General features: G+C 38.0%; 1 protein-coding gene across 1 annotated transcript in view; it reads left to right on the top strand.

Moving 5' to 3' along the window:
• NDUFA5 (NADH:ubiquinone oxidoreductase subunit A5) overlaps positions 1-20,820 on the top strand; it is a 30,105-nt gene that overhangs the window by 4,563 nt on the left and 4,722 nt on the right. Inside the window, exons 3-6 of the mRNA XM_057304465.1 lie at positions 11,834-12,010; positions 12,334-12,378; positions 14,928-15,044; positions 20,667-20,732. Coding sequence (XP_057160448.1) covers positions 11,990-12,010; positions 12,334-12,378; positions 14,928-15,044; positions 20,667-20,732 — 249 coding nt within the window. The 5' untranslated portion in view covers positions 11,834-11,989. The remainder of the gene's footprint in view (positions 1-11,833; positions 12,011-12,333; positions 12,379-14,927; positions 15,045-20,666; positions 20,733-20,820) is intronic.

Here is a 20,820-nt window from a genome sequence, read left to right as displayed (position 1 = left end):
ATAGAATAGGACAAAACTGCATCAATTAAAATGGAGCTGAATAAAAAAGTGGAGCTAAAATAAAAGTGCATATCATTATGACAGGTTCGCCTGTCTTAAATGAACCAAAAATTGGGTCTTAAGTTTTCTAAAAGCTGTTAAGGGAAACCAGGTCATTTATAGAACTATTTAATGTAAAACATAGTGCTTAGTTCTAGAAGGGTGACAGTGCTAAGGATGTAATAGTGAATAATAGTGAAATAGTGAAATACATTAGTGAAATACATAGTGAAAATAATAGTGAAACACATCCCTGAAAATAATAGAACACAAGTGCTCATGTTCTTATCAAAATACCAAATTATCTCAATATGCTAGGAAGATGGGGAAAATCAAACAATGGACTTTATCAAGGACATATTAAAGCCATACATCAAAGCTCAAAATATTAGTCATATAGGTCTGTGAAGTAAAAACCCAGCTTAATAGCCAATAACATGAAAACAAAAAAACAAACCCAGAGACTTCATTTGGTGAATTAAGTATGAGTTAGTTATGCAATAGCTATTTTTTACAGCTACAATTGTAATCTTACAGGATATTAATAAAAGGTAGTTTTCCAATCAAAATAGATAAAAATAAGTTTTCTGGTTTGAACATGGGAAATAAGTTTGTTATCCTTTTCTTTTTTTCTGGAAAATTATGCAAAAGTAATAAGGAGAATGACCACAAAACAAATGTAAACATCATTCTCAGCAAAACCAGACTAAAATAATCAGTAGACTTCACAAAAAAGTAAAAGTTGCTAAAAGCATAAAGATTAGAAATAAATCTTTGCAGGAGCTTGTAAAAAGAAGTACAGAACAGCGAGAAGGCTCGTGGCAGCAGATCTTAGAAACACCAGCACATATACATTTTCTAAAGGTGAAGCACTCACATTTAGAATGAGTTCTGTCGTGAAAGCTACTACCTTTGACTGTAGAAATCTGTGCGCCTCTAAAGACAGGAAGGTGGTGGCACAAACTCTCTTGGATCTGGTTTGGTTCAGAGAACCAGGAGGGAGCTACACCGAGAACCACATAGATGAGTGACAGCTGCGGGAAGCAGTCTCTCTGTTCTTTCCCAAACACAGTCAGCCCAGGAAAATCCAACTTATTTCAAAATGATTAATAAATACTGGAGTCTTATAGGATAGATGTAAATGAAAGATAAGGATGAGAGTAGCAGAACTTTCCAACAGATAAATTACACTCATACAGGTGTTGCCATTGAGTAGATAAAAATTATGGTCATCTATTTTATCATTAAGTGAAATGACAATGACGCAATTTCATCAATGAAAAGACTACAAAGTAGAAATGTGAGAACTAAGTAAACAAATGGAAATAGAAAAGCAGAAAGTAAAAAAAAAAAAAAGCTGGCCAAATTCGGAAAGGGAAAAAAACCCAACAAGCTTTTTTGATCAAATTTGGAAGACTTTTCCTGGGGGGAGGGGGGGTAGACCCTGAAGAGGACACAGTGTGAAATATAGGGGATAAAAATGAGAAAAGAAAACAAAATAGAATGACAAATTTAAAAGCATTAAAAAGGATAGTATATATCTATATATCTTTAAAACAGGGTCCAACAAACGCACAGAGACTCTAAAGAAAGAAGTTAAAAATAGAGAGAGAGAAACAAACAAGAATTGAAAGACATAAATAAAAACTTCCTGAAATAAAAGATTTAAATCTAAGTAGCTAGAGGATATACTGTGTGTCAGGGGAAAATGACCTAAAAAGTTAATACAGAGGCATAATCTAATGCTACTGGATTTTAAAGATAAAGAAAGCTGTGTTGCTAGGGTAAAAAAAAAATTTATAAAGGGAATAGCAATCTGACATAATATTTCTCCAAAGCAGCACCTAAAGACCCTCCAGGGAAGAAACCATGAGCCAATAATGTTATATCTGGTCACGCTGTCCTTCAAGGATCCATTTGTAAGATTCAAAAAATACTGTATATTGTTCCTATGAGACCTTCTTCAAGAAAGTGCTAGAGGATTAATTCAGCCAAACACTAAATGATGGGGTAACTATGACATATGGATCAGCAGAGAATATTGAAAAAAATATTTACTGTAGAACTAGTAATAAAAGCAATGTAGGAATTAGAGTTACAGAACAGAATGTTGATGTTACATGCCCTGACAACATAGAAATGATAGAGCCAACATAAATTTGGGTCAGAAAGGCAAAGAAGGTTAGTGCAGTATTGACTGCCTCAGTTGGTGTGGCTGGGAATAAAATGATAAAAAGTAAAGTTGACATACCATATCATGGACGTGTAAAAATATTTAACATATGAAGGCGAACACAGAGAACAGTAATATTTTTTTACTAAAATTGAGTGGTAGAGAAAACACAGGGAGGCAGGGGGTGGTGGGGTGGAAGAAGGATCACGACTATCTCATCAATTTTTTCCTAGTAGGGAACTTACAGCAACTTGTTAAAAAATTGGAAACCAAGAGAATTATGTAATATTCTAAATATAAAGTCAACCACTAAATAAAAAATACATGTTTTTCTAAATATGTGAAGAATTACATAAAAAATAAAAGCTGACCGTGTAGAAAAAGGTATTTTTTTTAAAAAATCAGAGCATATACATCTGTTATATCATTAAACGTAAATGAGCCTAACTTGATGCTTAAGGAAGAGGATCAATTTCACACATTCGTGGTGAATTCTTACCTTTCTCTCCATATTTTTCTGCCATTTGTGTCATAAATAGAGCCCAAAGGAGCTGAAAGTTAACGGAGTAGGATGTGAATCCAGTAAAGTATCCGAAACTGAAATAGAAAAATAAAGAGTACCGTGAAGGAAAATGAGACCAGAAGTACTTAACCATGACATAAACTGCCTATTACTGGATAAGACATGACTCCGTTCTTCAAAAAAAAAAAAAACATTATTTGATACAAGTTCTTTTGAACAAAGTACAGTGGGTTAAGGAATTAACTGCCTCACTGTATGAATGAATGGCTAGAATAAATAGAAATTACTAAAAAAACAAATAAACATTAAACAATACAGCCTCAGGCCATTTGGGTTTAAGAGGAAAATATGCATGTGAAGAAGAGAGAACAGCTATTGCAGGATCTTCTGAACACGTCTTCAGAGCCTTCTTCAGTGTTTTCCTTCCATGATTTTTAAGTCTAAAATACAATAAAACTGGAATGTTGGTGGTAAAAAAGAAAGAGAATGTTTTGTGGTTCTCAAATCCAAGTTGTTCCATCACTTCTAATTTCTGATGACTCCCTCAGTGCTTTAACAGTCTGTCAGTTGACTCAAGTCTATTTGTCAGGTTTCCCTACTTTATGACTAGCTCTGTACAGAGCACTGTGGGAAAGTACAAGAAGTAAAAATCAGTTTTTTGCTCTCAAAATTAACAAAGAGGAAGCAGAAACTATTTCTAAATTTAGTGGTGTGCTGGTGATGTTTCAGTTTGCTCACTTTTCTGAGGTATAATGGACAACATTGTATATATTTAAAGGGTATGATGCAATGATCTGATATACGTACATATTGTGAAATGATTACCACAATCGAGGTAATTCATACATCACCCATACCTCACGTAGTTACCTTTATTTATTTATTTATTTTTGGTGAGAAGACCCTATATAAAGGGCAAATAAACACCTGAAGAGATGTTCCCCATCAACAAGCCATTAGGAAATGGAAATTACAACCACTATGAGACATCACTCTACACCAGTCAGATTGATTAAAATTAAATAGTGACAACACTAAATGCTGGCAAGGATGTGGAAAACTGGATTATTTGTGCATTTCTGGTAGGAATGTAAAATGATACAGCCATTCTGGAAAACAGTTTAATAGCTTCTTAAACACTTATGCATGAAATTATAATAGACCCAGCAATGGCATTCCTGTGTAGTTATACCAGAGAAATGAAAATGTATGTTCACTCAAAAATCTGACCATGAGTGTTCACAGTAGCAGTTGTCCCTTGACAGGTGAGTGGTTAAACTGTAATACATCCATACCATGGAACACTACTCAGCAATAAAAAGGAACAAACTATTGATACATCTAACTATCTGGATGAATCTCCAGAGACTATTCTGAGTGAAAATAGAGAATCCCAAACGTGGGATTGTGAATACACTGTGTGATTTCATTTATAGAACGTTCTTGAGATGGAGAACAGGCTGACGGTTGCCAGGGGTAAAGGGGGAGTGAATGAGAGGGAAATGGAGTAGCAATAAAAGGGTAACATGAGAGGGACACCTGGGTGACTCCGTTGGTCAAGTATCTGACTCTTGATCTCAGTTTAGGTCTTAATCTCAGGGTCCGGGGTCATGAGTTCAAGACCCGTGTTAAAAAAAAAAGAGGGCAATGTGAGAGATCCTTATGGTAAAGGAAGTGTTCTGTACCTTGACTATATAGATGTCAATATCCTGACCAAAATTAGAGGCAATTTAATTCTAAATAACAGTCAAACTGTCAAGGTTTTCTATGTGCAAGTGCGATGAATTGCTCCCAATCTCATCTGACCTCCACTAAGCACAGCACATATTCACCTGCTGTGCACTTGGAGGCTTTCAGATAGTCTTAATAGGAAAATTTTAAAGATGTTTCTTATTACTTAAAAATAGGAATCAAAACAAATGCCATTACAATGTATATTGACCTGAATGCCCTGGAATGCAGTCTTGAACAGCTAGATGTTCTTGCAGGAAACGATGACCTCATCCAACCATTGTGAGTTTCACAGATGGACCAGTGAAGCTGTAGGATCTGGCCAAGCCATAAAGCTGGTAAAGTGCACAGCTATATTCCTGCTTAGAATCCTTTTCAGTTCACAATGATTTGGAAGAAAAGACCAGAGGGGAGGGGTATACATATGAGAAAAAAGCATATATATAAATGCTAGTGGGGATGGGAAATGGGCAGGGCTGGAAAAGTAAAGCTATATAAGCCCACTTGACTCATCCAAATTAAGAATAAGGTTGGAGAAATTGCTTGATATCTCCCTTGCTGTGTGTCGCTTGAAGAACTAATACCCACTCAGACCATAATCTGTCAAGGTGGGTGAGATCAAGCCTAGGACTAGAGGTGAGCGGTTTTGCCAGCCGGAGTTAAGTGAGGACATAGGAAGTCAATTTCTTACTATATTCAGCTTTCCTTGCTCATGCCTAGACTATCTAGTCAAGAAGGCATCACTTGACTGCTGACTAGAGCAGTGTCCGGGCAGCGTTCTTGGAAGGGACACTTGGAGACTTGTGGGCATGGTGAGGTAGTTTGAAGAAAAGTGCTACCACCCGTAACAATGGCGGTAGTTATAAGCTTTCCATATCGTTGACAAAGATTTAATCATATCATAATGCAGTTTTTCTTAGACAAAGACATAATAACAGCAATTATTATTTGCTTCTAATTTCTACTTGTCTAAGTTATCCCTAGTAAGACATTTACATCACACTCCTATTCTCTTCTGCCTCCTCTTTCTTGTAATTAAGCCGAGAAATCAATTATATGTAATGTGCTTGCCTCTCTGTTTCTTCGAGAGGCTCCCCACCTTGTCCTCTCCAACAAGCACAGCTTTGCTGTGCTTTTAGGATATTATGTGAATTCCATTTAGCTTCCCTTTTCCACCGTGTTTACTGGCCCTGAGTTACTGTGGGGTACGGGTTCTACTTCTTGTTCAGCTGTAATTTTATTAACAGTATCCACCTTTTTTCAGCCTGTTCCTTTTCCCTGCTACCCTCCCTCCCACAGGCACTGACAGCGACATTTCGACTATCCCCCTTCCATCCTTCCTTCCTTTCACTGCCCTTAAGTCAGACTCATACATTCTCCAACTATTAACAATGCATCCAATAGTGTTCTAGTGTCAAATAAGGGCATATAATCAAGCCCTCCTTATCCTGCTATTTATTGTTTTTAGTAATGACTTCTTAAGTGGCAGATTGGCTCTTTTTTGGGTCCTAGCCATTCCTGGACTAGATTTGTTTCTTGCTGTCTATATGTACTGAGATATTTTAGACCAAACTCCTTTATGTTGTACTGCTTATTATGTTTTTTGCCAAGTGAAATTGCCAGAAAATCTAAAAAAAAAAAATGTTCTTCATCCCCTTAATGGTATTAGGTTGCCAAGACTGCCATTTACTTCTGTCTCTTTATCAACACCTCCTGGAGACTGACTGCATGGCTTATGAAGTCATAACGGCTTTCTAAGGAAAACAAAGAGGCAGTTTGTGATATTATCTAATACCTCTATATTACAGGATTACTTTGTAATGGAGAGAGGCAAGTTGGCTGAATGTATTAAGAAGGTCCCTTAGACTATTTTTTACTACATTTTATATTACATATTATAAATTGCATAGTATTATATATTGCAAATAATGGAACTCTTGGGAATTAAAGCTAGGTTGACCATGAAATTTTTATTTATTTATTTGAGGGAGACAGGTGGGGGGGGAGAGCGCCTGTGCAGGGGGTGTGGGGGGGTGCAGAGAGAAAAGCAGACTCCCCACTGAGCAGGGAGCTTGACAGCTCAATCCCAGGACCCTGAGGTCATGTCGTGAGCCGAAGGCAGACGCTTAACTGACTGAGCCACTCAGGCATCCCAGACCATGACATTTAGATTAAACGTTTCCACAATTAAAGTATTTACTCAGGTTTTCAAATAAGATAAAATTAAGCATAATAAAAAGAAGAAACTGGCAAAAAGATATCATTAATGTAGAAACTATTTTTAACTAGTCTCATTGATATAAAATGACAAATCTTATTATCTTATTTCTAAATTCTGTTAAGGTGTTCATTTTAATTTTAATTTTTTTATTTTTATTTTTTTAAAAGATTTTATTTATTTATTTAACAGAGAGAGATAGCCAGCGAGAGAGGGAACACAAGCAGGGGGAGTGGGAGAGGAAGAAGCAGGCTCTTAGCAGAGGACCCTGATGTGGGGCTCGATCCCAGAACGCTGGGATCACGCCCTGAGCCGAAGGCAGAAGCTTAACGACTGCGCCACCCAGGCGCCCCAAGGTGTTCATTTTTAAAATAATTATTGTTTTATTACCATTTTATTAGTATATGATTATTTATGTTAATAAATGTTTACTATTTTAATCTCATAAGATAGTTTCCACCTGCTTAAAAAATTCCTGACATTCCGCACTTTTTTTCTTGCTTGCTTTCAAGTGGAGAGCAGCAGCTTTCAGTGCACAGAAGTGGTGCTGGACATGCCCCCCACTAGCAGGGGTGAAGTAGATAGACATCTTTTTTTTTTAAGTTTTTATTTATTTATTCATGAGAGACAGAGAGAGAGAGAGGGAGGGAGGCAGAGGCAGGGGAGAAGCAGGCTCCCTGTGGAGATCCCTGGACTCTGGGATCATGACCTGAGCCGAAGGCAGACGCTTAACTGACTGAACCACCCAGGTGCCCCTAGAAATCTCTATTACTCAATCCTTCCATAGGTTCTGTTCTTCAATAGAGATACCTATGTTTAACCTCAATGTTAAACTTATCCCAATTCTGGGTGGCTGTGTCAGATATCCCCATTTTCACACATCAGGTAACTCAAATACTGGAAGCTGACAACCACTAAGATAAAACATGGTAATGGCTTTTATCTGAATTATAGCCCAATTTAGAGTAAGGTTCTAAAAACCATCATATAGAAAACATATCAAAACTTATCTAGTTATAGACACTTTTTACAAATATCCATAGTGTAGATAGCAAAGACTGGAAAAAATCCAAAATGTTTTGACTGATATGAATGGAGGCACAAAAGGTGGGTAATATCCAAACAATTCAAACGTTAATATTTCGGTCTGTTCTAAGAGCTAACTTGAAAAAAATGATTTTCTTTCTTGCCAAGTCTGGGAGAGGAAAGAATACTCCCTGAGGGGACATTATTTTTACCCCTGCTCCCTGACCATAAAAACTAAGAGTAAACTGGCCAAGGTAGTACTTATCTCCTCTAGATTATCAGGAATAAGCCCCTCATTGAGATGCTTTCTTCTTTTCCAGCCGTCTGGTTTCATTCCTCCTTCAAGTAACTGGCTGGGGAGCATAGCTCCAGAGCCCTAGATTCTAGAGAGACACTTTTACTACCTAACTTTGGTAAGATCCAGCCTTCACAGAAGAGACTCTGTCATTAAGCAGCAGTGTAGGAAGTCCTAACTCTTCCAGTTACTTAATTTTGGGGAAACAGGACCTCCCTTATTGAATAAGCGAGGGGTCCTCCACAGCATATTATATAAAACATGAGATCCAGATTTTAGCTCTAAGTCACCTGGCCTGCTCTAATTTTGTTTACAGAACTTCCTAACATCTGTCTCCTTCCTTAGGAGGATTCTAACACTTACCTTCTGGGAGAACTCTCTCCCAACTGAGAGAATCATGCATTTGATGTCCTTGCAACTCATATTAAGATACTCCCAAATCCCTTTCTGATATCACAGGTGCCAAGGTTGATTTCTTTGTAGCCAATTCTACTGTCACCATCCACAGGACACCACTATCAAGCCCCTGCCATACATAGCCTCGCACCTCTGCAAAGGGATTGCTTCAGAAAACCTACACATTTTCCCACCACTTAGAAATGGTTAGCTATGCTGTACCTTAGCCAGGATCAGCTAGGTCTGTCTAGCCGTGGTGTCTGTAGCAAATACGGTACGGCAGAAGCCTGAACTCTCAAAGCTACAACAAATGAAAACACATGCATCTTTTATAATCACATGATTCTACATTCTAGAACACATCCACAGTGATGAAAAATTCTTAGAATCTGAAGCGACAGGGAATAAATTTTGTGACTTCATAAACTTCCATTCATCTAAGTTCCGGTGATTATTTCAGCATTATCTGACTTGAACAATAAGGACGTTTCCTCTCAATCCTAATATCGTTTCCCGAATCTAATCTAGTGTATCCAAACACAAATGTCACCATTGCAGGAGCAAATTGATGCATCAGATGGTTTGCTCCAGCTCAGTAGTTTGTATTTTTGTATGTCGATACATCCATACACATGCCTGCTTATCTTTAAAATGCCATTAATACATGCACTTGTGTTAATACATATTTCCTCTGTCCTGAATTGTCATTGGGAAGGATTTAAATACTAGAAGCGAGAGATTATGATGGAAGTTGTGGTGAAGCCTAATTCTTGAGTAATCTGAGCTGGAAAGATTATGACGCCCATAATGGAAATAGGAAGCTGAAAAAAACATGACCCCCATGGGCTCATATTTCTAGGGACAGCTATCCTAAAAGAAGAGAGGAACATATGATCAAATCAATCTATTACTCAGCGTTAGTTTATAGGATTGCTGTAACAAAATACCACACACTCAGGGATTTAGACATCATTAGAAGTATTAGCTCTGTCTGGAGGCTAGAAGTCTGAGATCAAGTCAGAGTTGGTTTCCTCTAAGGGCTAAGAGAATTTGTTCCCTGCCTCTCCCCTAACTTCTAGTGATCTTCTAGCACTCTTCATTGTTGGCTCATAGAAGCATCATCCCTATCTCTGCCTTCATCTTTGCATTACGTTTGCCATTCTCCCTGTGTACATTTCTCTGTGTCCAAATATTTCCTTTTAATAAGGACATGTGTCCTATTAGACAAGGGCCCACTCTAATGACCTCATCTTAGCTGATTATATTTGCAATGACCCTATTTTTATATAAGGTCACATTTTGAGGTAGTGGGGATTATTACTTCAACATATGAATTTGGAGAGGTCATAGTTCAGCCTATAACACTCAGTTGTAGGTTTTGCATATCTTCAACTAACTATTGTGAAATTATTCCCTAAAGTGATTACACCAATTCACTCCCACCAGCAGTATATGAGTGTTCCTGTTGCTCCACATCCTTGCTATCACTTGGTATTGTCAGTCTTTAATTTTTGTCCATTAGATGGCAGTTAAATTATAGTTGATTTGCATTTTCTTGATTATTAGGGAGGCTGAATCCTTTTCATGTTTATTGACTGTTCCTGTTTCCATTTTTGTCAATTGCCTATTCATTTCCTTTGCCTATTTTTCTATTGTATTCATTAAAAATATATTTATTGAGTGCTTATTATGTACCGGGTACTATTTTAGGCATTTCAGATATGGTAGGAAAAAATTTCCACTGCATATGATTTGTATATTCTAGAAAGGGTGATGCACAGTAAAAACATAAGTAAGATAATTAGATAGCATATTAGAAGGGGATAAATGCTATGAAGAAAACAAAACAGAGAAGAGCACAAAGAGTGCGTGGTAATTTGCAATTTTAAATCTCATGGCCTGGGCGGCCATAATGAGAAGGTAATATTTGAGCAAGGACCTGGAGGAGGAGAAAGATGGAGATGTGTGCCCATCTGGTGGAAGGGTTTTCCAAGAAAAGGGTTAGAAGAACAGCTATCTAAGCAGGGAGACGGGAATAGGAGGTCAGGTCTGAGAAGTGAGAGGCTGTGGGGCTATCTGGTGCAGGACCTTATATGCAGATGAAAGGACTTTGACTTTTACACCTTGAGTGAAAAACCATGGGAGAATTTTGAGCACAGGACATTCTAAAAGGATTATTGTAGTTACTGGTTTGAGAATAATAACCATGAAATAAAAAATTAATAACAACCACGTGGGTCATATTGTGTTCCATGCACTGAGCCAGGCACCTTACATATGTTAACTCATTTAATGTATTTCAGAGTGGGAGGCAAGAATGGAAGAAGGGAGACCTGTTCTGGTTATTAGTTATCTTCTTACTGATTTATGGAAGTTTCCTATGTATTCCAGGTGCCACTTATCTTTTGGTGATTTTATGTGGTTGGAAATATCTTCTTCCATTCTACGGGTTGTTTTACTGTTTGTTACATTTTTTGCTACTCGGAATATATATATTTCTTTGTACACGTGTGTCACTCAATTTGTTGTACTTTTCTCCCATTGACTTTTTAGCAAATGCCTTCTTTAACTCCACTCATCTACCGTTTTTGGTTGGTTACTTCCTCTTCCCCGCTACCACTGCACTTGACACAAACTTCCTTTAGAACACTTACCAGGTGCGCCTGGGTGGCTCAGTCGTTAAGGGTTTGCGTTCGGCCCAGGGCGTGATCCCGGGGTGCTGGGATCATCCCCCCATTGGGCTCCCTGCTCCGCTCGGAGACTGCTTCTTCCTCTCCCACTCCCCCTGCTTGTGCTCCCTCTCTCGCTGGCTGTCTCTTTCCCTGTCAAATAAATACATAAAATCTTCAAAAAACCCACAACTTACCAAATATTAATGCATGTTTTCATCATTGTTCAGTAAATTCCAGGACGTGGGATCCATAATACAAATTATGTCCCTGTAACTAACGCCTAATGCGTACTCGATAAATGTTTGCAGAGGTAAGTGGGGAGAAGTGGTATGGTCTGTTATCACTTTACCTGAGAAAGTGGATGATGTACTTTCGAAAGTGAAGTGGAAAAGGGTTGAGATAGGAAAAGGCCTCATACTGCAAACTGCCTTGGCGCACTAGACTGACAATACTGATATGCTTGCGCTATGAATTAACCTTTGCTGCTATGAGATCACTTAGATGATAGCTCCAGAGAACTCTCATTTTACTCCACACTACACTGTGGAAGGGAGGTTGAGGAATTCGCCAAACGTTAAGCCGAGTGCAGGTTCTGTCCGAGCTTTTTGGAAATTTGGAGTGTTTCCCTCAGCCTTTGGGCAAGCCGTCAACGGTAGTAAGAGCAAGTACCCAACCTAAGACAGCTAACCCCGGCAGCTTCTTCGAGCGCCTGCTTTGGACTCTTGTGTACTCATTGCGCATGCGTCAATTTTCCCCTCAGAAATGGGCGGGGCACAGCCTTTGCCCCGGTGGAAATCCAGAGAGGGGCTGAACGAAGCTGTTTCCAAGGTGACGGTGTGGCGGCCTCGGTGGTGGATTGAGCGGGTCTGAGCGAGGTTCCCAGAGGGCTGCGCGTCGCGGTTCTGTCGGCGCCGTCATGGCGGGTTTGCTGAAGAAGGTAAGGTGAACGGAGGTCACTGTTGGAATTTAGACCGTAGGGGTAGAGTCAGCCCGAAAGCCCCTCATCCCGCGGGTGGTGGCCAGAACTGGCACGGGCTTGCCCATGTTTTGGGGGGGACTTATTCTGCTGTGCCCTCAGGGATGACAGATTTGGTAGCTCCGCTAGGAGAGGCAGAAAAAACGCTCCAAATTAGTGGCTTTGAGAGACCGATAGCTGGTTTTAGGCCAGTTTTAGCCCCGGAACTGGTGGTTTTGCCTTTCCTTAGCGTGGTGGACGGGCGGAATTGTAAACAGCGTGAATCGTGTTTTGTTTTTGAACAGACCACCGGCCTTGTGGGATTGGCTGTCTGTGAGACCCCACACGAGGTACGTGCTGCTTCGTTCTTGACTTCCCAAGGACGGCTAGACCCCTGTGACCTTGTTTGAAAGGCTAAGGGAATGCGGATATTTCAAGCCTCCAATAACAACTCAGCCTGAGAGCTGTCTTGAGACAAGAACAGTGTCTACTTCGTTGATTGGTGCCGTGTGTTTGTATTTGTGTGCGTGTGTGCATGTGCCGTGACCTCGTTCTTAAGCCACTTTTCTTGTTCGGTTTTTCCGTAGCCTTCTCGTGGCTTCCCTTGTGCTTTTGTGTGTGCCCTCCCATACCTATATTTCCATTTTCCATCTCTTCCCGGGCTCACATTTTCTGCCTTAGGTGCCTTAGATTCCAGTACACTTTGGTTTACCGAATATATCGCTCTAGCTATTAACCCCCTATGTCATCAGTTTTCTCTTCTAGTGGGAATGCGTCCATTTAAAAAAAAAAACTTTAAAAACCTCCTCCCTCGATCCCTATCCTCCCTTCAATAATCACACCATTTCTCTCCTCCCTTTATAGATGACTCGAAAGACTTAGGTGTACTTTACTGTCTCCATTTTCTCTCACTCCCCTTTGAACTCAACTCCCCTCAGACTTGATTAGAACTGCTCTTTTCAAGGTCGCCATGATTTCTGTGCTGCTAAATCCAATGGTCAGCTCACGTTTCTCATCTTAATTGACCCAGTAACAGCACTTGCCACATTTGGCACTGTCTCCATCAAGCACTTTGTGCTTGGGGACACCTCAGTCTCCTGGGTTTTTGTTTGTGTTTGTGTGTGTGTGTGTTTTTTAATCCTCTTTACTCTTTTTGCCTTCTCCTATTCTGGTTATTTCTCATATCCCCACTTACAAATTTTGGAGTGCTAAGACTTACTTCTTGAAACTTTTATCTATTTATATTTATCTCCTTGTCTGGACCCAGTCGAGTGGTTTTAAATACCATCTATACACTGATAACTGTTAGATTTCTGTACCAGGCACTGACCTCTTTTTATGAGAGTCTTCTGTATTTAATTGCTTAGTGGATATCTCCACTTGAATGTCAGACAGGTAACCCAAACTTAATGTCCAAAATTGGGTTGCTGTTCTGCCTAAAACCTGCTCTTCTCTCAGGCTTGCTCACCTCAATGGATGGCAGTTCCATTCTTGTGTTCACTCAGGTCAGAAACCTTGAAATCATGCTTAATTTCTCTCTTTTGCTAGCACCCCATATTTAGTACTTAATTAAATCCTCTGGGTTTCTACTTTTAGCATATATCCAGATTTTGAGTACTTCTCACCATCTCCTCTGCTACTACCATGTTCTCAGCTACCATCATCAAGCTGTAGATAATTGCATTTGCTTCCTAACTACCTCTCCTTCTTTGTCACTGCTTCAGTTTGGTCTTTTTTCAGTCAGGCTAGAGTCAGTCTGACAAATGTGAGTCTGGTCATGTCACTCCGCAAAACCCTCCACTGGCTTTTGATTTCACTCTCTATAGAAGAGTCCTAACAAAGGCTCTCCAGATCACCATTCAGCACACTGTATTCTACTAATTTATCTTGCTCATTGACTCTCTCTATTAGAAGGTAGGTTTTCATGAAGGCAGGGATTTTTTTTTATTTTGTTCACTGCTAGAACTATGACTAGCACGTGGTATGTGCTCAGTAAATATAAGGTTTGTTGAATGAATGTTGTGTACTTCTTATAAGTTCATAATGACTTATTGTTGTCTAAAAACTGGTGAAACCTTCATTGACATGATACCAACTCAGTCATCATAAGCTGAAGTATTACGACTACATTTCGTTAAATTTGATCACCCTGATAATCATTGTATGTTTTACTTATACAGAAATTCAAATAAGAAAAATTGAAAAAAAAAAAATCCGAATTTGTAGTGCTTAGGATCTCAATTTGAGAAATAATGATTTAGTAAATGAGTTGATTTTCAAATAGATCATTAGCAATAAGTTAGATTGCAGTTTTATTTTTACTTGTTATCATGCCTTTGGCTTCTGTACAACTTTTGTTGTTCATGCAACATGAAAAGTATCCATATTTATAACTTGACCCTTGAATAGCACAGGTTTGAACTGCATGGGTCCACGTATATGCAGATTTTTTCAACAAATACAATACAGTGCTGTAAGTGTATTTTCTTTAGGATTTTCTTAATAACATTTTCTTTTCCGTTGCTTTATTGTAAGAATATAATATGTGATACATATAACATAAAAATATGTGTTAACCAACTGTTTATGTTATTGGTCAGATTTCTGGTCAACAGTACGCTATTAAGTTTTGGGAGAGTCATAAGTTATACGTGGATTTTCAGCCATGCTAGGGATCCGCCCCCTAATGCTAGCGTTGTTTAAGGGTCAACTGTACTCATATTTTTCCTCAGTTATAAAGGTGATAGATAGGGCATAGACATGAAGAAATGAACAAGGAATGCTTTTTAAAAAACAAATGTGAGGGTTTTTTTTTTTTTTCTAATTTGTGAGACTTTTTGAAGTGTTCTGTTGAATCTGAGGATTTTAAACTGGAAATGTGTATGATTTGTCTTTTCAGAGGCTAAGAATATTGTACACAAAGATTCTTGATGTTCTTGAGCAAATTCCTAAAAATGCAGCATATAGAAAGTATACAGAACAGATTACAAATGAGAAGCTGAGTATGGTTAAAGCGGTAAGTAGCTGACTTGATTTTGTTTTCTTGGATTTATAGTTTCAATGCAATATTAACAAAGTTCAGTTGCTTTTTTTTGCATATTCTACATACTTTCCTCTCTTCTGTTCTTTATTCTGTGCTTTCCATCCATCCTTTCTTCCGTTCATTCAGCAAACTCCTGTTTACTAAGTGCTTTCCATGTGCAAGCCACTGTTAAATACCAGAGTGAAAGAATAACATCAAGTCTCTTCTCTATGTTCACATTGTTCTTTTACCTCTCTTCCCTATCCCAAGTCCTTTGTTGATTATTGACTTATCTATAGATACATCAATCCTTACCTCTTTTCTCTAGTTTCAGAGTAGAGAAGAATGAAAGCAAAACAAAACATGTCTGTTGTGTTTAAAAAAAAAAGTTCTCAGAAATAACCATTTTATTTATTTATAAAGATTTTATTTATTTATTTGACAGAGAGAGACAGCCAGCGAGAGAGGGAACACAAGCAGGGGGAGTGGGAGAGGAAGAAGCAGGCTCCTAGTGGAGGAGCCTGGTGCGGGGCTTGATCCCAGAACACCAGGATCACGCCCTGAGCCGAAGGCAGACGCTTAACGACTGAGCCATCCAGGTGCCCCAGAAATAACCATTTTAAAAAGTGCTTTGTTGCAAAGAGGACCAAGTCAGTATCTTAATTACCAAAAGTTGTATCAAACATTGTTAAGGACTGACTGTGTTCCCCCCCCTTCCCCCAGATTCATATGTTGAAACCCTAACTGTTACCTCTAGTGTAGGTGGAACATCTACAGAAGTAATTAAGGTTAATGAGGTCATAAGATTGGCGCCCTGATTCAGTAGGATTAGTGTCCTTATAAGAAGAGACAGCCATGTGAGGAGGACACAATGAGAAGGTAACTATCTGTAAGCCAGAAAGAAAGCTCTTGTCAGAAACTGACCTTATTGGACTTTGATCTTGGACTAACAGTCTCCGGAGCTATGAGAAGATAGATTTCTGTTGTTGAAGCCACACAGTCTATGGTATTTTGTTGGTAGCCCTAGCAGACTAATACAAGCATTTTACAGGTTTTTAATCAAAGGCCCTAGCCAGACACACCATAGACTGCTGCTAATTCTTTTATACCAAACTGTATTGCACTATTGTGCAATTAAATTTTTAAATTATTAAATTTCACACTAGCAATTATTTCACAGACTTTTGTAATTATCCAAAAGTGTTCATAAACTCTAAAAGTAATTTACATATATGTAATAAGTGGCCCTAATATATTTTTCTTATTATTATGTTACCAAACTTTATAGTCCAAAGAGTAATTCTTTTTCCCTAGGTATGCAGCAAAGCAATGCAATTTGATTTAGAATTTTTATTCTTAGTTTGGCAATTGTGAAAGTGACTTACAGATTAAAGTCTCTAAGGGGAAGTTCAGCATTTCTTTTGATTTCATGTTTTCCTTAATATAAACAGGCTTATGCATTTTTTCCCATCACAGAGTTAAGACATTTCCCTTTTTCTTTTCACGAGGTAAAGCTCTTCAACTCTTTGAGTCTTTCTCTGCTTTCCTTCTCTATAACCTTATTCCACTTTAATCATTTTTCTCTATTTCTCTTTTTAGCCTCCGATTTTATTATCTTTCAGATAGCCTCAAAATGTGTTTAGCTTAGCCTATCTTAAAAAGAAAACTGTTATCTTTATATCTTCCTTTAGTTTTGCCGTATTTTTCTTTTCTCTTTTAGCCAGTGTCAACTAAAGAGTAGTTTACTGTCATTACTTTCACTTATTAGTTCTAAAATAGTTTTCTCTGACTTGAGTTCTTTTAATTGCCTCATAACTTACTGGTCTGTGTGTAGTTTCATCATACTTCATTATATGCCCCACATTGCCAATAGGGTGATCTTTTTCAATATGTAAGTCTGATCCAGGTTCTTCCTGCTTTAAAAACCTTCTTGTGAAAAAAAAAAAAAAAAAAAAAAGGGGCGCCTGGGTGGCACAGCGGTTGAGTGTCTGCCTTCGGCTCAGGGCGTGATCCCGGCGTTCTGGGATCGAGCCCCACATCAGGCTCCTCTGCTATGAGCCTGCTTCTTCCTCTCCCACTCCCCCTGCTTGTGTTCCCTCTCTCGCTGGCTGTCTCTATCTCTGTCAAATAAATAAATAAAATCTTTAAAAAAAAAAAAGAAAATAAAAACCTTCTTGTGGTTTCTTGGTTAGTGTTTCTCAGAGGCCGAGTTTAAGAATTTTTGCTGAGTTAGTTGTATGAAACTTACCTAACTACTTTTATCTGCAAGTCTTCTATGTACAGCCAGGTTTGGGAACCACTGACTTACAGGATAATAAAGTCCTTAGCATGGTATGGAAGGTGCCCCCAAGATCTGACTCTGGGTTTCTTCTTACCTTGTCATTTCTAATATCCTACCCTATACCTCAGCAATACCAAACAGCTGATAGTTATGTGAATTACGTGCAATTTTATTTTCGTGTTTCTTTGTATTTTCTCTTCCCTCTTCCTGGAATGCCCTTACCTTGTCTTTCTGGCAGTTCTTACTCGGGCCTCAAGATCTGTTACTTCCTCTGTGAAGCCTCTTCTTACCTAAGTAGAGATTAACAGCTTCCTTGCTTTTCTTCCATTGCATCTGTCACACTGTATTTTTTTTTCTATTTTTTTAAGATTTTATTTATTTATTTGACAGAGAGAGACAGCGAGAGAGGGAACACAAGCAAGGGGAGCATGAGAGGGAGAAGCAGGCTTCCTGCCAAGCAGGGAGCCCGATGAGCGGCTCGATCCCAAGACCCTGGGATCATGACCTGAGCCAAAGGCAGACGCTTAATGGCTTAGCCACCCAGGCGCCCCATGTCACACTGTATTTTATTTATGTCTTCTCTGCTAGTCCATAGCTACTTATGAGTGATGTTTGCATTCATCTTTATATCCCAGGAATCTAGCATAGTACCTGGTGCTATATTTATATAAGATCCTATAGAAATGTTTGTTTATCCAAAAGGCTACATACAAATAGTTTTAACAATGCCAAGCACTCCATAATAGTTGTATCACCAATTCCTGTTTTTGGTAAAATTATTACAGATTTTTAACCCTCAATAGAGTTGTACACAAAGTCTTCAGTAATATTGTTATGATTAAAAAGTATCTACTTACTAAGCCTAAAATGGAAATAAAAGTAAATAGTTTTTCAGATTATACTGGGAAGATAGAATATGGGTGACAGTACTGGTTTGTGGCCTGTCCAAAACATTCATCTTAGTGCTAATACGTAATTGCTGAGTGACTATTGGCATATTGCCCATTTCTTTGTCTCAGTTTCCTCATCTAAAATTGGGTATAATAATACCTACCTGAATACTTATTGTTAGGACTGAATGTAATATATGTACAGTGCTTAACACAGTTGCAAGCACATGGCAGTACTTGGTAGCTTATTAAGCTTAATGATGTTCTGCCACTGGTAAATAGAAGTCATATTATTAACTTACCTTCAATAAGACAAATTTTGAATTGTTTTCCTAGTACAGGATTCTCTTGAGTTGAAAATATTGAACCTTCCTTGCTTTCTTTTCTTCACTCTCCTGGGTCTCTTAACAGTAACCACTTCCCTGTTTTGCTTTTGAAGTTTGGCTTTTAAGATCAGTTAATTCTGAGTTAAACAATCTTTCTCAAACATCTTCATCTGCTTTCCTCCCCCTTCTTTTACAACTGTTTTCATTTATTCAAGAAACACTGAATGCCTGTTATATGCCATGTATGGTTGTAGACATGGAAGCCAGTGCCTATATGACAATGAACAAAACAGATAAAAATCCCTGCCTTCTTGGAGATTACAGATTAATGGTGGGAGGCAAAGAAGTAAGTTAATAAATAAGTACATTATATAGCATGTTAGAAAATAGTTAAATGCAGTGAAGGAAAATGAAAAGAGAATGATGTGTATCTGGGTGTTGAGGAATGTTACAATATATATTTGTTTCCTCTGCCTGTTCTAATAAACTTCGTGGCTTAAAACAATAGAAATTTATTCTTTTACATTTCTGGAAGCCAAAATTCTAAAATTAGTACCAATGGCCCAAATCAAGGTGTTGACAAAGACTGCATTCCTTTTAGAGGTTCTAGGGTAGAACCTGGTCCTTGACTCTTCCAGCTCTGGTGGCTTTCAACATTTTTTGGTTTATTATTCTAATCTCTGCCTCTGTGGTCACATTACTTTCTCTTCTTCTGTACATAATTTCCCTCTGCCTCTGTCTTATAAGGGTACCTGTAATTGTATTTAGGGCCTACTTGGATAATTTAGGATAATCTGTGTCAAGATTCTTAATTACATCTGCAAAGTATTTGCCACACAAGGTAACATTCATAGGTTTTAGAGATTAGGTCATATACATTTTGTGGGACATTATTTAGTCTACCACAATATAAGTTATTATCAGAGTGGTCCTCACTAAGAAGGTCATATGTGAGCAAAAACTTGATGGAAGTGAAGGAATAAGCCATGCAGATATCCCTGGTCAGCCAGCAGATACCCTGAAGCAGGAACGTGCCAATTCCTGTAGAAAATAACTTTGTTTTTTTCTCCCTCTTTTCATTCCCTTTGTGAGCCAAAAACCATCCTATTTACACCTCACTTACATATGTGTAAGTATGTGTAGAACATGGTTTCTGGATCTCACAAAACTCAGTTTACTAGCAATAAATACATGTTATTGTATTTTCTAGGTACCATATTAGCCTTTTTTTAAAAAAGGTTTTATTGAAGAATAATGTACATAAAGAAACGTGCAGCAATCATAAGTGTAGAGCTTGATGAATTTTCACAAAGTAATCATACCCATGTTAACACCAAATCAAAAAGAGGACCTTTCCAGAATGCCCAAACCCTCCCTTTTTCCCCTCCAAGTTACTACCCTCCTAAAGATAACTACTCCTCTGACCTCTAACACCACAGATTCATTTCACCTGGTTTTTAACTTTTTATAAATGGAATTGTCAGTCTGTGCTCTTTTGTGTGTGGTTTCTTTCATTTAACATCATGTTTGAGGGAATCATCCATGTTCTTACGTATAGCTGAGTTCGTATATTCTCATTGCTATGTAGTAGTCTGTTCTATCCAAATACTGTAATTTATTCATTAATTCTCTGTGTGATTATTTGAATTATTTCTAGTTTGGGGTTATAATTCATGTTGCTGTGAACATTCTTGAACATGCCATTTGGTTATTGTATTATACATTTCTGTTTGGTATATACGTAGGAGTGGAATTCTGGGTCATAGGGTAGAATTTATTTCGAATACTAATGCTCTTAGAGGAAATAGAAGAAATACTAAGAAAATAAAGTGGTATTTTAAAATCTGTATTTTAGAAAGACTTGAGTTGGACATCATATTTCTTACTCTTGATTAGCAAGTTAATATTAAGACAGAAAAGCAGTAAAATAGTAGAGAGATAAAATGGGTTTCCACCAGATATTTGGCAAACATTAGTAAGGGTTTAATGAAAGAAAAATTAATTGTTTGCTATAATAAGTGCTATTTTACATTTGGGTCTTTTTAATTAGGATATTGAAACATTAAGATATTGTGCTCCTTTGTTTAAATCTTTTTTTCTTTTTTCCCTTAAATTATAGGAACCAGATGTTAAGAAATTAGAAGATCAACTTCAGGGTGGCCAACTAGAAGAGGTGATTCTTCAGGTAAAGAAAAAGTTGAATATTTTGATGTTTGGCTTTAAATGGTCAGAGGCACAATACTTAGAGACACAAAACTGACATTCTAGAAAAA

The sequence above is a fragment of the Ursus arctos genome, unplaced genomic scaffold (genome assembly GCF_023065955.2).
Source record: "Ursus arctos isolate Adak ecotype North America unplaced genomic scaffold, UrsArc2.0 scaffold_3, whole genome shotgun sequence".
Lineage (NCBI taxonomy): Eukaryota > Metazoa > Chordata > Mammalia > Carnivora > Ursidae > Ursus > Ursus arctos.
Note: the sequence above shows the minus strand (reverse complement) of the source record. Positions and strands in the feature narration are given on the sequence as shown.